General features: G+C 43.7%; 2 protein-coding genes across 3 annotated transcripts in view; one reads left to right on the top strand and one right to left on the bottom strand.

The window, feature by feature from the left end:
• Positions 1–3,502: 3,502 nt before the first annotated feature.
• On the bottom strand, positions 3,503–9,243 carry CGGBP1 (CGG triplet repeat binding protein 1). Its single transcript, XM_009941234.2, has one exon. It carries the CDS (start codon positions 9,241–9,243, stop codon positions 8,740–8,742), a length of 504 nt encoding a protein of 167 aa, XP_009939536.1. The 3' UTR covers positions 3,503–8,739.
• A 3,161-nt stretch (positions 9,244–12,404) lies between these two features.
• Positions 12,405–16,625, top strand: part of ZNF654 (zinc finger protein 654) — a 37,925-nt gene continuing 33,704 nt past the window's right edge. Inside the window, exon 1 of one of the 2 annotated variants that reach the window (XM_075435023.1) lies at positions 12,405–12,572. In XM_075435023.1, the coding sequence (XP_075291138.1) occupies positions 12,441–12,572 (132 nt within the window). In that variant the 5' untranslated portion in view covers positions 12,405–12,440. The remainder of the gene's footprint in view (positions 12,573–16,625) is intronic. The other variant, XM_075435033.1, reaches the window with a different exon arrangement.

Below are 16,625 nucleotides of genomic sequence, written 5' to 3'. Positions count from 1 at the left end.
CCAGCCTAAAGGGAAAATATTTATGAAAGAAAGCTCCTTGAGTGTAACTGCATGCACAGCATGCTTCCACTTCAGACAAAATACTGGTACCACAGATTGCATTTCTGTACAGTGAAGACATCTAGTGGCTGAATCCATAGCTACCTTACAGAGTAAAATTGGTCATTAAGAGATGAGTTTCCTGGAACTGTAATTTCTGCTTGTCCTAATGCTGAGTTACCCAAAGTTTGTGCCAGGAATGTAACATTAGTGGTTGATATTTAGTCTCTGTATTCTTATTAGAAGAACTATTTTGGGCTCAGCCCTTTGCTACTAACTGAAGCTTTTTAAAAAGACGATGTTTTGTCTGTTCTCTGTGGTGTTTTGATACTGGCTTTCTACGTGGATACTTACTTGTTGGTAACTTTGTGGAAGTATTCTGAACTGCAGCACAGGTACTGTCATACGTTAGCCTTTTGGGAGAGATGAGGTAGGTCAGCATGGCAGGAAGGAGCACGTATTTCCTCTACTGCATACTGTACGTGGCTTGTGAGGATTCTTTACTTTGTATTTTCGGTAGTAAATATTTGGACACTCATCTATGGTTTTTGAGCCCTTTTCTTAAAAAGGCTTTGGCAAATGTGACTTCTACCATCACTGCTGGCACTTTATTTTTTCCTTTATCTCCTTTGTGCTTAAGAGTAGGGTTATGGGGTTTTTTGGTGGGGGGTTTTGAGAAACTGCTGGAAGATGCCAAAGAATCTGAATTTTTTGTATTTTCTTGTGAAGACTTCACTACCTCCTTGAGACATTTCTGGGAGCTTTTTTATTTTGGTGATATTATTGTTATAAATGAGATCTTTTTATATCTCCAAATAGTAACTTACATTCTGTTTTTCTGAGAAAATCAGTCCTTGAATTTGAGACACTAAAATATTCTAGTTTTGCTTTAAAAGCATGTTTCACAGGATAGTAAACACTAAGGAAATATAAAATAGTTATTTATGAAAGAAAGGAATCGAAGTCCTCATCTAAAACGGCATAACTACGAGAGGGAGGAACATATGCATTTAAATCAAGATATCATTTGAAGGTGGCAGAAAAAGATGTCACTAGATGGCACTGATTTCCACTGTCTGCAATAACTCAGTAACTTCTCTGCTATATGCAAATCTGACCTCAGTTGAATCCTAACAGCACCAACTACCTAAAGAACTAAGAGAATTTGAGGCAATTCAAATGCAACAACTAGTGCAGTTCTGTGTGCGTTGGAGACTATTTTCAGGAAGAGGCTTGAAAATACGGAGTAAAACACGGATAGCCTTACACACCTGAGGACTGCTGTTGATAGTAACTTTCTTCGCTTGATTCAGTCCACTTTGTCATGTCTGCTGCTTCTCTACTGAATGCAAGTGGGGGGGGGGGGGAAAACCCTGGGTAATGTTCCTTCTGTTCCACCTCAGTTTTTCTTCCGACAAGACAAGGCTGTGTTTTGGGGTTGTGTTTTCCCTGTTTGCAGGTGGTTGGGCAGTGGCCTCCAACCACATGTAGAGATACAGCATTCAGACAGTAGGCTCCAGCAGGTCTGCTGAAAATTACCTTCATTACACTACACGAAGAAGCCTCAGTATCTTCAAGGAACAGCAGTAGTTTAGAGTTTCACACCCAGCTCCTTGCCTGTCACTAGTGACCAGGCGGCTTGCAGCAGTACGTGCTGCCGCGTGAGCTATGGCTGGCCTCTGCAGCCTGTTCATGTCTCACGACCGTAGCTCCCTGCTAAAGGAGCCATCGGTTGTTCCATTTCCGTGCAAGTTCTTTCCTTTCCCCCCAATATGAGATTCTCCCTGCTTTTTCCTATTTCAGCTCAATTAGATGAGCTAAGCTTTGTTAAATCCACAAAGACGTCTCGCACCAGGTTCTAAAGCGCAGACTGAGCATGAGCCTGGACGCTCGCACAAGGGGTGTCAGCTCTTTCAGGGCAGGGTGGGTTAAGACTCTGCTCAGGGTTTTGCTGTGCATAAAACACTTGACTAAGTGTAAGCATGGGTATTCTACTCATTGGATTCATCTTACAGTAATGACAGGCTTCAGAAATAAGGGGAGAGAGGAAGCAATTTAAAGCTAATTACAAAAGAATTAAGGTAAGGAGATCTCATTTACTGCAGTGAAATCTGATACTGAATTTGGGAGCTATTCTGTACACTGAAGGACAGATTAAAAAAAAACAATAGAGACAAACCAATATACAAAAACCCCCTAAGAACCTCTAAAACTTCCAATTATTTTTCCTCCAGCTTTGAACAGAACTGCTGAACGATACCCTCTCTCCACTGCACTGCTGTAAGCTGCTCAATTGGTTGGGAAAAAATGGAAGGTCTCCTTCTTTTACTCAGGGAAACGAGTTCTTACTGAAACAGAAGGATCAGATAGGAGGAAAAAGTAAAAGTATCCACTGAACGATAGCAGAAACTTTCTAATGAATGTGTACTCACACTTTAGTGTGTTCACAGAGCTCATATGAGAGTACTGGTCACCTCACTGCACTCAAGTACTCCTTTGCTTTTACTTCCCCTTCCTGTGCACTACTAGACAGGAGAGGACATGTAGAGAGAGCTAAGTACTTAGACAAATCTAAAACATGAATAAATTTAAATTGCTGGTGCTTGTTTGGCTCAGCTGAACATGAGTTTGCATACCCACTGAAACCAGTAACTCATGTCCTCATGTCCTCCTCCATGGTCTAGCAGAAATCTTTTAGCAAAATAGATGTTCTTTTGCAAGACTAAATCTTCAGATGTTGCTGGTTTCTGAGACCTGAAGTGAGCATGGAGTTGGGACACTCAAAAGGTAAGCTCAAAGGGACTGAAATAGCTATTCAGCAATTGTTTATCATTTCCATTTTATACTTAATTTTCTATTTTACAGAATAGAACTGTATTAAGTATACTTAATACACAGCATTTAGCTCCAGGGGCAACGCTGGTCTTGAGGCTGCGCTGTGTGAAGGCTGAATGACAGCTGCAGTAGCTCTCTGTGTCCTACGTCAGAGCCTGCACCTTGTGCTTTTACTTGAGGTGCGCTATCTGCTTTTGAATATGAAAGAGGTGACCTCTGCCACCAGAAACCCCCAAATTCCGAACCCCTTGCAGAAAGAAAAGGGGTGGCAAGGACAAAAACGAAATCCTTACCTGACTTTGGCAGAACTGCCACAGATTGTCTATCTTCCAGTCTCTGCTGTCCAGCCTATGTAAACGACAAATGTCAAACCTAATTACCAGGATAGATGTGCCCTGAAAGCAGTTATGTATACTTCATCCTACTGCATCTTGGATATGGGTTAAACTGTGTGATTCACTTGGGAAAATAAAATGTCATCCTGAGAATACAGCATGGCCTAATTACTAAACTTTAAATATATACTTCACCCGATTCTGCATCACCTTCCACACAAATCCTTGCTGCTATGTCGATTTTACAAGTATACATATGCTATTTCAAAGAGGAATTGTCCACACAAGAAAACTTTACAAAAGGGTATTTTTATTTCTACTCTGCTTTTCCATTTGGTATAAAGGCAACAAAAATCAACTTGATTTTACTGTGCTGTGACCTGAAAATGAGAAAGCAATGCTTAATAAATTCATGAGTCAAGAGGTTGCACAAGTTTATCATTGACCCATCACAAGATCTCAAGCCAGGTAAGAATTCAGGAAAAGGAACATGTAAACAGTCAAACCTACACTTGATAATTTTGATGGGCGGATGCTATTTACTCAATTTTCACGAAATCCCTAAGGGAGACGGAGATCAAACTGCGACCTTCTTGCAGATAGTTTGGGAAGACCTGATTCTTCGACACTGCAGAAGCCCTTCCTGAAAAGGCCTGAAGCATTCGGCAGCTGCAAGATCCTATACCTACAAATCGTTCACTGCAATGCCAAAATGTGTAACAATTATTTCACTTGGTGTCCACTTGCAACAGGAGGCATCATTGGGGAATTTCTGTCACCATGAAGAAAATCACATACTTGACAGGAAACGGAGGTTCTGTATAACCAGTCCTGAAACATACTGTAATGTAGTTGTACAGATAATCAACAAACTGCTTCAACATATAGTTTGATATTACCTTAAGCGAGAACAACACCACGTACATTCTTTGTTTTCCGGTCACCATCCATTTCTACCCTTATATTACCATTATATGAGAATGACCATGTTCTTTATCCACTTTTTTGGCAAAATAAGAGATCATGCATAAATTCTGTGAAAAAGGAATTCCTTTATTTTTTAAAAAAAGGACCATTTTTCCATTACCAAGTGAAAACTTTACAAAGTAAAGTATTTCTCTTCCAATAATATTTTAATATAAAAACTTAAATCACTTGCTCTGGTCTTACTGCTCTAACAGGAAGTCTTGTAGCACTGCAGGACCCAGGTATTTTTAGCCTCACTCTAGTATAATTTCATAAGTTCATCACTTCTTTTTTAAAGAAAACCATTTCTGTGGCCATTTACCATCAGCAAAACATCCTTACCACCAAAGCAAAAATAAAGCATCTTCACTAGCCCAAACGAGACTGAAGTCTAATAGCATTATTACAATGAGAAGCTTTGTTAAAAAAAATTTATTTTGAAAGTTAGACACAACCTTAAAATTGTACAAAGACAACAAGCACTCAAATTACACAGCGTTCGCAGTGAGTACAGTATGAACACAACAACAGTGAGTCTTGCTTCTCTTTATATGTAAATATAAATAGAGATTATCCTTGCCAAACTTCCAGCTTTTTTTTTTTTCTTTTATCCTGAAAATCAGCTCATTATGCTGCAAAACCTAGCAGGGAGGATTTCACTGTTCAGTTCAACAAAATTGCTAAAAGGGGCTCTGGCTAAAAATAGTCCTTCTATCATGAGAATATCCCATACTTTGCAGAACCAAGTTTCTCTCTCAACTGAAAAACAGCTTTCCCTTTCATTATGGCGAGTGTTTCACCTCCTCTAGGGACCTGCCAAATTACAGGCTTCAAAATGCTTAAAAATACTAGAAATTGCTCATGTTTTTTCAAGAACATGCAAGCTGAAACTAACATGGTGCATACATGTAAGTAGTCACAAACCACAGAATATTCCTGTTTGTATTTTACTCTTTAAAAGTGTTGTTCCAAGAAAAGCACTTCAGAGTAATTTAGCTGTAAGTTGGCTAAACTAATACAAGTACATGGTTAGAGAAGAAAATATTTCTTCTTTTTCTTTTTTTTTTTTTATTTTTATATTACATTTACAGCTTCAAATGTGTTAACAAAACCACCTGGCAAAAAGTATCCCTTATAACTTGCCCTAAATATGCATGTAAAATGTAAAGCAGACATTGCTACCATTCTCCCTTTACTTCTGACAGTATTCTTTGCAGGAAATATGTGGAAAAATAATGCAGTGTTCTTGCAGAAAAAAGGAAAACCCCACAGAGACTGTTCAACAACTTAACCACAGCCTCTGTTCTAGGAATTATTTACTACTTAGGTTTAGATATACCATAAAATGTCTGCTGTAAATCTTTCCAAAGATCAATAGCAAATAAACCAGGATTATGCTTTATCCAACTACAGCCACACTGGCAAAACTGTGCTCTGAACTTCAGTGTTTGCAGGACTCTGTTCCAAGACTGAGTGGAACCATTTTTACATTTAAAGAAAATAAGTGTAACTGTCTTGTTGATGATCAGGGTTATGTGCATGAATATAAACTTACTTATTTATTATTCTTTCTAGAGTACCTGGAAGTGCTCTATTTTTCATTGTTTTAATCCATTATGAATGTTTGTTGCAATGGATCGGTATCTTGATTTTCAAGAAGCTTAAAAAATGTTGTGGCTTTTTTTTTTTTAACAAAAATATCCTATTATTAAGACACCGGTGTCCTACAAACTGCTGTGCATTGCAATTAAGTCAGTTCCATTCAAAATCCTCATGACCAATTTTTGCTTCAAACTTGTACTGAGTTGGTAGCCTACAGCTTACAGTGATAAGGTTCCTCACCAGGCTCATACCTTCTGCAGTAATTCTGCATAAAAAATAAATTGGTACTGGAATAATTACTGACAATACTTACAGAATTGTATTAATTCTGTAAATTGCATCTCTGGACACAGCCTGCTTTGTAAGTAAAGTAAGCTTTAGAGAAACTAAGTGTTTTAATATTGCTTTGCCTTATTGAAAACAACTGATTTTCTTTTCTTAACAAAAGCTGTTCATGTTACTAACATATGGTTTTACATAAAAATAAAAGTGAAAGTAACGTGTTATTTTTCAGTTGTGCAACAGCCTTTTTAATGCTACCATTAGGCTTTTCAAAACGTCTGTCAGTTTCCCAGCCGAGGGAAAACCATATAGCATTGAATCCTATATCAAATGGCTATGGGGTGCAGCCTGTGAAATCTCCTGTTAGCAAGAACTGGGCTAACTAGCCCAAATTCATACCTTTTAATCCTACCATCTTCTCTAGATGCTTTTCTTTAATGAAAGCCTATTTTCTCAGTACTCCATTGTTTTCTATTTGCTTCAGTTCCAAGATAACATTTATAAGGTGAAAAAAAAATTAAAGCAAGGATGTTGTTTCACTGTTAATGAAACAGCAGCTGTAAAAAAACACTTTGGCTTAAGAAGATTTATAAAACAGTTCTAGCCCAAGGCAGTTCATGATCTTAAGCTAAATCCAAGCTTGTGTAACAGCAAACAATATTTTGGAAGGCATATTTTGATATGTAGGAGTAGAGAAAAAAAAACTACTACTGTTATTTCTGTCTGAAGTTCTAAATCAGCAACCAATATCATTGACAGGATTGCTACGACTGTGTGGAGATCTGCTAGCTTCAACAGGGACCAAAGGTGCAGCAGCACACCGTGTACCTGCGTACTGGTACACACCAATAGGCAGCCTTCTGCTCTTTAGTTTTGTCCATTTATTCAGACATGTCTCAGAGCAGAAGGCTACAAGAAATCATCATAAGGTAACACAAGTGCATTTCTGTAGAAGCTAATTGCACAAAAATCAGTTGTTACTAAGTATGTAAGTCTCTCTCAAGCCAGCAAAAGAGACTGCTCTAGAAATAGTTAGGGAAATGGCTACAGAAAAAAATAAGTGGGCTATTTTGTGTCTTTTTAGCAATTACTTGGTATTGCTGTAAATATCTGGAATAAAAGAAATACCGAGAAACAGATACTGTGAAACTTTACTGGGGAAAGGAAGCTGAACAGAACTGCCTCCACCTGAGGCAGCTGAAGCATGCTTACACCATTGTGCCTAGGATTGGAGGATTTCTGTGCTGCCAGAAGATGCCTGGCACCTCCCTGAACACAGAGCACCTCTAGGAAATCTACAGCAGGCAGAAAGTTGGCCGTGTTCCAGCACTTTGCACAATGCTCACTCATTTCATTCAAAAACTTCATAGAGGACTTAATGTCAAGTGGACTATTTGGCATGATAACTTGGAATAGCTCAGTAATAGTTCACTAGATTTGGGAGAGGGTAACATTCTTCAAATTCTTCAATTTCTCATTTTACTTTTTGCCAGTCCAATAGATGTGGCCTTGGCACAGGGTAAGAAATACAGCCCAGTTCTACAGTTCCAGTATAGCTTCGAAGTATATATGCTTTCCTATAAGTGCTTACAGATATTGAATAGCCTTTGCAGTAACTATTTTGATAAGTATTTTAACCACTCTGTCTCCTTTGACAAAAAGGCTGAGGACAAGGCCAGAGATGCAGAGGCCCTTCACAGAAAGACAAGAGGAGCCGCTCCTCCTATGCAGTGTAAAAAAGCTTCCTCAACCCCACAGTTTAGTGCCCCCCCCCTCTTTACCCCTAATACAGATTTAGCATCCTTTGTCCTGCTAGTAAGAGAAAGACACTAAACCTCTCATGATAAGGCCTTGGTCCACTGTAAGTTTCACTTGCCAGCACCTGCACTGCAAGCCACACTCAGTTACTGGTTTGTCTACTGAACTTTCAAAGACTGGCACTGAAACTGAAGGGGACATGTTAAACCGAGACAATGAAACAGTGACTTTAAATAAGAGGGCACGGTGAACCTGCAGAACTCTTAGCTTTATGAGAATAGCAGCGTTCAGAGGCCAATACAAGAGATCAGCTATTTAAGCTAGATAATGAATACATCCACGGTTGCACCAAGTAGGATAAGAGACTATTCTAGAAGAAAGATGTTTCCTGTTTTAGAACGTAAACCGAACCTGAATAGGAGTTTGCAATAATCCTCCCCCAACAGAGCAGTTATATTTTAACTAACCATTCTACAGCTTCTTGCATTTCGAGTGTGCGGCACTACTTCTTGGTCACTCATGGACAGGATACCGGACAAAGCAATCCACTGGCACGATTAACAATCCCTGTCGCATCATCTTCCTCGTATATCCAGATGCACAGTTTAGGTAAGTGAGGTCCTCCATCCAAGTGCCTTTTTCTTCACGTCAGTTACAGATGGACTGAACACAGATGAGGTGTATGCCAGGTATGTTCCCTACATTCATCACGAGTTCTACATCCACGTAGCTCTGAAATCTACTGCAGGGTTAGCAACAGTCTGTGGCATACCACTAAGTTCACAAATAGATTGTCATTTCTACAATAATACAAAATTGCTTGTAAAACCAGTATGTAACACTGTATATATGCATGAATATAAAAATAAACCACACCATCAATATGCAATACTTCACAACAATGATGAAAACAGTTTTCTTCTCAACGGTCTTCAGTGTTGAGGAGCTGGTTCTCATTGTCATACCCATCAGGCAGGTATGCTTTCCTTAGCTGGTCTGACTTAGGTATCGAACTGCCGTTCTTGACGTAGCGGGACAGGAAGGCTCGCACGGATGGGTGATCAGCCTTCTCAAGTGGAATATTAGCTTCCAGGCACATTTTCACGAAGTCCTGGATGACGCTGGTTTTCTCTGTCTGGGCAGTACTGTTGCACTGAAGGGAGGCAGTCAGAGTCCTTTGCTTCTTCCTGACGTTCTGCTCCTCAAACTCTGCCTTTCGCTTTGTGTGTGTTTTAGACTTGAGGTGGTCGTTGATCGCAGACTTGCGGACATGATTCAGAACCACATTGCAGGAAGTACAGAAGAGCTTTCCTCCATCTTCGTGCAGCTCGCTGCCAAACTCAGTTACACGATCCTGAGGAGTTACATACAAAGCAGTCTTTGAGCGGTTCCGTGATGGAGCGGACTTTACTCCAAATCGTTCCATTGTTGCCTTCAATAAACTTTACCTGAAAGCTGGAAAAAAAAAAGTTCTGTTAAAGTGTGCTAATGATTTCAACCAAATCGTTCTGGATGCAATCTATTCAATATCCAATATAGCCCTTATTGGCATAAGATAATTACATGTAAGAGACATGTGTGAAGCTATTACTGAAAGGTTCTTCATCTTAAAGTCCAAAGAACTTAGGAGACTGAAGTTCCTCACGGGTCAGAGTAAAATACTTTTTGGTTTCTACAACTACAAAGTTCAACAGAACCCTCAAAATTCCATCAGTTTGTCACTGAAAGTCAAGTAGAAAGGTTTTTTGCTTTTTCTTTAAGAGTTTTTTATCCTTTATTCTTCCGGGTAAAGGGTGCTTTCTTCTTACTATTTTCAACATATCTGACAGTTTCTTTGTTACGTTGAGCCAGTATTTTTCTACTTCCTGAAAATACGTATTAGTTCTGTTAGAAAAAAACTTAGTTGTCCAAGTATCAGGCAAGAAGGCCATTACTGTCACTTACAAAAGCTAGTTAAAAAAAAAAATCAAAACCAAACCTGAGCTTCGTCAGCTCTCATTTGGGAACCCCTCACTTTTGCTCCAGCTCAAACCACAACTATCAGATTGAACCTTAATTCAGAGTCAAAAGCAAGTCAGCAAATCATGCTGCCATTGCCACTAGAGACTGGTAGAACAGCCTAACATGAACAGAAAATTGTATATATTTCAGTGCAAAATAAGAACCTGTATTTTCAAATATGACAACTTCTCTGAGGAAGGCAACAAATAACTACGAGAGCTGGACATTCCAACAGCACTCTGAATTACACTATGTTACCAAAGCAGGCAATAACCTAGTCATGTGTACCAAAATCAGACAGGACCTGTTTCTTTTTTTCTTGTTGAGAAATCGAGTAGCTGGTGTAAATCACAGCCAAGATTATTTAAGTCCTTTTCAAAAAAAGTTTAAGTCATGAAATGGCTCTGTCCAGGTTTGAGGTTTTCTAAGTTGAGGTTTTCTAAGTAAAATGACCATCCATTACATTAAGTACTCACCTCCTTATCTAAAAACAGGTCAACAGGTGTTGCTTAAAAAATATATTTTGGCAAATACTTTGAGGTAATACAATATGCTGCCTGGGTATTTGCTTACGGGTACACACAACTTTGAAGCATTATGTACTGCCTGCGCTTATGAGGTGGATGGAGATCAGAATGCCTCGAGACATATTATTCTCTCTACTTACTTTGTTAACACACAGAGTTTGATGTTGCAACATTTTAAAAGATCTGCCTTTAAAAGACCACAGTTTCCAAACTAAATGTAAGTTGAATTTGTCCACCTCTAAGGTCTGAATGGAGTTTCTACTGTCCAGAATGCCTGTCACTTGCTCTGGAAACAGAGTAAAGTGACAGAGAACTCGGTCTTCAAAACTGCCTTTTTAATTAAACCACTGTTACACTAAGAGCGGGCAACCTTTTGAAAAACAAAGGAAACCGAGATCTCGCTTTTTAGCTGCTTTGCTAGTTAATTTCTTGCACTGCCACTCTCCAGAACTATCTCAACTGATACTGAACAACACTACAGGCTAAAATAAACAATGTTTTTTTCATTCTTTTTGCTGCTTTATGCAGTTTACCCCCGAGTTTCCTAAGTGACCGTTTCCTGCAATCAGGCAGAAAACGAGTCTTAACCTGACGTTAACCTGCTGCTTCGGCTTCCGAAGTGTCAGAACGAGCCCCCTGCCAAACCAGGCGCTCGCACTTGCGCTTCATCAAGACCCGCAGCAACCCCGCAAGCGGCACCGCTGCGGAAACAGGGCTTGAGCTGCTTCGGGTTGGGGTTCTTGTGGTTTGCCTCAAGTTTTGACACGGATTCCCGGACGCCTGAGGCAGGGGACGGGGCGGGCAGGACGGCCACCCGACCTCCCGAAGGAGGGGCGCCCTCCCGAAGGAGGGGAGCCCTCTCGCCGCGGGGCCCCCGGCGAGCCCGGGGCCGTTCCCGCTGAGGAGGGGAAGGGCTCCGGGCGTCCAGCCGCCGCGCGGGCTCCGCTGTTCCCCTCCTCGTCGCCGGCGGCCGCCACTCGACGCGTCTGATCCCCGGGGTTTGGCCACCGGTCCCGCCGGCGCCATTTAACCCGCAAGGGCCTGCGGGGAGCGACGGGGTGCTCGCCCCGCTCCGCCCCCGGGGCTGAGGGAACGGACCGGCCCGGGCCTCGCTCCCCGCCCCGCGGCGGCAGGCGCCAGACAGGTGCGGCCCCGCCCCGCCCCACCTTCCCTTCCCCCGCCCGGCACGGAGGGTGTTTCCATGGCGGAGCGGGGAGGCGCCGCTGCCGCCCCCTCGGCGACCGGCCCTGGGACCCCACCGACGGCGGAGCGCGGCCCCGGGCCGGCCCCGCTGAGGCGGAGGCGCCGCCCGCCGCGCCGCGCCCCGCCCGCCCCCTACCGGGCGCCGTTACCCGCTCCGGCCGCGCGGCCTCCCCACGCCCCGCCGCCGCCGCCGCTCCTCCGCCGCCGGCCGCCGCTGGGCCCCGCGCCGCGGGCCGGACGCGCCCCTCCGCCGACGGCCGCCGCGCAGCCAGCGCCGCGCCGCAGCCAGACGGACCTACCCACCCTGGCCGCCGCGGTAGGCGGGTCCTAGCAACCCGCCTAGCAACCGCCGCGCCCGCCCGCCGCCCGCCTCTCGCCCGCCTCCAGAGAGCGGCCGAGCGGGAGAAACCCCTCAGTGATTGGTTCCCCCTGGCCCGGGTGCGCGGAGACGGACGGCAGCCTTGCCCAATTAGAATTGGGGGGCGGTGTAGGCGCCGTGATGGAGGCGTGCTCAGGCCAGTCAGAATGCGCGACGGAGACGTCGGCATCTAGCGGACGGGGTCTTTGGCCAGTCGTCGGCAAGGGGCTGCGGAGTGAGGTGTAACAGACGGGATGAGCAGCCAATGGCAAGGGGGGGACAAAGTAAAGAAGAGACTTTTTGCTCCAATCGAAGGACGCTTCGGCGGGGCCGGGTGGAAGGGAGGAGCCAGGGGTCAGAGGCCATCAGCGAGTCCTCTGGTCGTCAGCCGTTGATCGCCACGGCGGTTGGCCCAATCAGAGCGCGGCGGGTGGGCGTGGCCGGACGTGAGGCTCCGGGGAGGGAGTCGCCCCTTCCGGCGCGGCGGGGCGGGGGCAGCGGGGCTCTCGGTACGCGCAGGGCGGCCGGAGCGGCATGGCGGAAGACGAGAGCGATCAGGAGTCGGAGCGGCTGAGCGAGGAGCTGGAGGCGCTGGTGGGGCCGGGCCTCCCCGCCGGGCTGCCGGCCCGCCTCAACAGCCAGTATTACTGCCGCCGCTTCTGCCAGGTGAGCGCCGCCCCACCCCGCTCCTCGCGCGCGGGGCAGGGGGCGGGGGCGCCGCCGGGCCGGGGCCTGGGCCTGGGGTCGGGGCTGGGGGCGGGGGGGGCTGGCGGGGAAGGGGGCCTGGCCCGTCCTGGCCCGACGCGGCCGGGTCCGCTGCTGGGTCTTGAGGCGGGGAACGGGAGGGGAGGGCTGTCCGGCCGTGGGGGGCGGCCGGGCCGCTGGCGCTGAGTGCCTGTGGGCAGGGCGGGCCGGGCCGGGCCGGTGGGGAGGCCTGCGTGGGGGAAGGGAGGGAAGGCGCCTCCCGGCGGGTATGGGGGTGGAGGAGCCGGGGGCGCCGTGGGGTGGCGGGGCCCGGCCCTGCCCTGCTGCTGCCGGGAGGTTTGGTCGCTGCTGGGCCCGGCGAACCGGAGCCGCGCGGCCGCGGTGGGGCTGGTGCTGCGGGCACGGCAGTTGCGGGCGGCTTTGCCTGGGCTGGGGGGTTGGGCGGGGAGGGCCTCGGAAACGGTTCCCGTGGCGGTGGCTGACTTAGACCAGGGTATTTGGGTTGTTTTTTTTTTCTTTGGAAAGTAGCGTTTCTTCACGCGGGCCAGGCATTGCTGGGCTCTTTGCGGCCTCTTTATGGATGCCTTGCGAAGCAACAGGCGACAACGGGTTCCTTTTCCTAGTTGCTTTCATCAGCAGGTGTTGATGAAACATTAGTTCCGTTGGGTATGTTTCAGCCACACAGCGTGCTGCGTTCAGAAACATGATCCAGAGGTTTTTTTGTATGGATTTGCTTCATTTCGTCGACTTCTTGGCTTTTTAACTCACCACTATGATTGTTTTCTTCCATTTGAATAAATGAGTTTCTATGTTCTTGGTTTGTTCTTCCTGTTTTAACATTCAACAAAACATGTATTTGAAAGATTATTTACTATAAGGTTTGTTTAAGATCATCATGGGTAGTATACTGCTCAGTAAGTCCACAGGTCACTCTGGTTTTACCGACCCTTTTAGGTTTTCTTCTGTTTAGTGATTTCTCTAAACTTAGTATGTGTGAAAAAAAATTGTGAAGTAAAAGAAGTGGTGAAGGTTTTTGGAAGTATGGTGTAACCTGCAACTGTAAAAAATCACAACCCTGCTTGATTAAGTTGGCAGGTTGGAAAGACATTTGCTTCTGCTGGACACTGAGAGGTTTATCTTAAATTTTTCTAGCTAGACTTACCGTGTGTTGAATTTGTTGTATTAAGGAGGAAGCATGGGCAGGGTAATAGCTTCATATACTAATTGCAATCCCGTTTCCCTGACAAAACTAGGAATTAGTAGGAAACAGAAGAGGACAAGACCAGGGAAGGAATTTTCCTGTGAAATTGTTGTATCACAGTTATTAATGGTGGAGTATCTAAATCGTTTCTCGTTGACTTCTGCAGTTTCTTCTGTGTAGGAAGATTGCCCAGACCTCTCCCCTACTTCGTTTTGGTTTGCTTCAAGTTTATGAACTCTCCACATGAGCAGCCAGTGTTCTTCTAAGTATATCAAAGGCTCTGTTTCTTTTATCTTAATTTTTTTTAGCAGTGCGTAGTTTAAATAATCCTGATGAAAGTGAGTTAATATATTAACACTTTGTCTCCAGGGATATTTTTTTTTGTTTAAATTTGGCCTGGTGTGATCAGCAGTCATGTACTCACTCATAATATAGTCTTCCATGTTCCGTTTAAGCATGTGTTTTAGTAATGGATTCTTCTACTGATTCAGCTGTATAAATACAAGATCTTAGCTGGTGTAGTGTGCTGGTATAAAAAAGCTAGCAGCTGTATGACATTTGTGGTTTGACAACAAATGAAGTTGTGTGTTCTCCACATTAGCTCATTTACCCTCATGAGATTGACAGTGGTGAAATTGTACTGGTCTATATGTACCTGTATGTACAGAGGTATACATACCTGCACATAGAGGGGCCCTCAGCCTATTTAATAAACGATGAAGCATATTTATATTTCTTCTTCAGAAAGTAGCATGAAGTTTAGGTCACCTCTTTCTCATAACATTTGTTATAGAACATAACTTCTCACTTAAATACTGTGTGGCTTTATTAGATTTAGCTTCTCCACCCCCACCCCATATGTATTTTTTTAGTGCAGTTTTTCCCTTTGTCTCTAGTTTTTGTCAGAGCCTGTTGCTTTGCACTTTTTTATCCAGATCTTCATGTTTGACTATTGTGCAGATCAAGCTTCTCCACCTCATTCCACTCCACATTGGTAACGTGGTTTTGCTTGTCTTAATGGTTATTTGGCACTTCTGAATGTCCTAGTTTGCCTCCTATGTTCCTGTTTTTGTGTTGAAAGTTGAACAGCAGTTGTAGAAATAGCTGCTTAGTGATAATACCGTGACTTTGAACTACCCGAAAGAAACATTTTTGTTGTCAGAATAACAACCTATTAAAATAGGTGGCTGTGCTTCGATCATAGTGATGAAGCTTGGTGCCAGCTGAAAAAAATATGGTTTGGCTTGCTTATAGTGATGCTGCTGTGTGAAGTATGCGGGTATCCACATCTCACAGTAAGAAAAGATGAAGCAAGGTGTAAAGCCTTTTTGGTCTGTAGAGCCATTTTCTGTAGATAGCAGCACAGTCTTCTTGACTGATCTGAAAGAGTAAGAGGATGGCTTAGACCTTGAAAAGCATTGGTGTGCACATGTCCTTCATCCTTGAAATATGTTAGAAAGGTAAAGTATTGTTGTAAACAGCCAGGTTCAGTACTCTTGAGGCCTGGAGTATTGCAGATGAACTTCACTTTCAGACACCAGATTAAGTAACAGTTAGAAAAGATGACTGGATTGTCAGAGAATTTTCCTTAAATAATATGCATAGTCACAATTTGATGATACAAGATGAAGTCAGTGTGGAATCTCTAAACCCATGTGTACTTTCTGGGATCCGTTTTTGTATTGTAGGTGTGCATGGTCATACAGAGTCATTACAGCCTGATACTTCCAAGGCAAAGTGGAATAAAATGCTTTGTTAGATTGTTATTTGAGATTGGTGACATGGGGAAAACAAAAATCAAGATTTCTGTGGTTGGGAATGAAAAGAGACAGTTGGAAAATAAGTGCCCAGCTTAGGCATCTCACCAGCTGTTTCTGTTGCTACTTTCTAAAAATTGCTGGTCTGGCGTTTCTTCCTGTTGGTGAAGTTTGCCATGTGTTGAAACCACTTAAACACTGGGAAAAGCAAGTCTCCTGTTCCCCACTTTCACAAACAAAAGAACAAGGCATCTGTAATGATTTAAAGAAATTTGAAAGGTGGTACCTAGCAGAGACCCCTGCAGTCTAAACATTTGTAAGAGCTTCATGAATTTCAACTTACGTTATATGCAGAATTTGAAATTCTTCTATGAGATTTCTCGGTGACCAGAGCCATTGAGAGGTTTCTGTGTGAGTGAAATACAAATGAAAGGCAGAGAAAATAGCATAGATGGTTTCTTTTTGGTATGAGGGTGGAGGGGGTACTTTTATAATTAGAAGGATGAATTTTCAGATTTACTTGATTTGAAAACAGACCATTAACAGTGAGCTGGAAAATGTATATTGCTTACTTCGTTGGACTTGAAGTGGGTATAGTTTTATCAACTAGCTTGAAATTTTCAGAATCTTTTCTCATAACATAAAGTACTATCAAAATATTACAGGTGACTCCCAGCATTTCTGTAGATGTCCACATGGCTGCATAACTGTATTAGATGTTATTTTATGTTGATTGGTACTGATTGAAATAAACACAAGGTGAGTCTGATCTAAAGTAACAAGGTAATACTGTGAGGGGTGAACACTACTTGTTCTGCTCTTACTGTGGCATCAGTTTACGGCCTTCCACTGATCTGATTTCCTTAAATAAAGATTACCAAGTTTGCTTACATTCATTGGTGGTATCTTGAGTCACTGCTAGAAAAATTATTCCTCTGTTTATAAACTGGAAAGCTAAGAAGTAAAATTTAGTAACACACTAGGGAAAGTGTTTCCTGGATTTATTTTAGTAGAGAAAAAAATACTGGGGTGTGTGACTCAACGGTTGTCTGTCTT

This window comes from Opisthocomus hoazin, chromosome 1 (assembly GCF_030867145.1).
Source record: "Opisthocomus hoazin isolate bOpiHoa1 chromosome 1, bOpiHoa1.hap1, whole genome shotgun sequence".
NCBI classification, from domain to species: domain Eukaryota; kingdom Metazoa; phylum Chordata; class Aves; order Opisthocomiformes; family Opisthocomidae; genus Opisthocomus; species Opisthocomus hoazin.
This window is presented reverse-complemented; position numbering and strand designations above follow the sequence as displayed.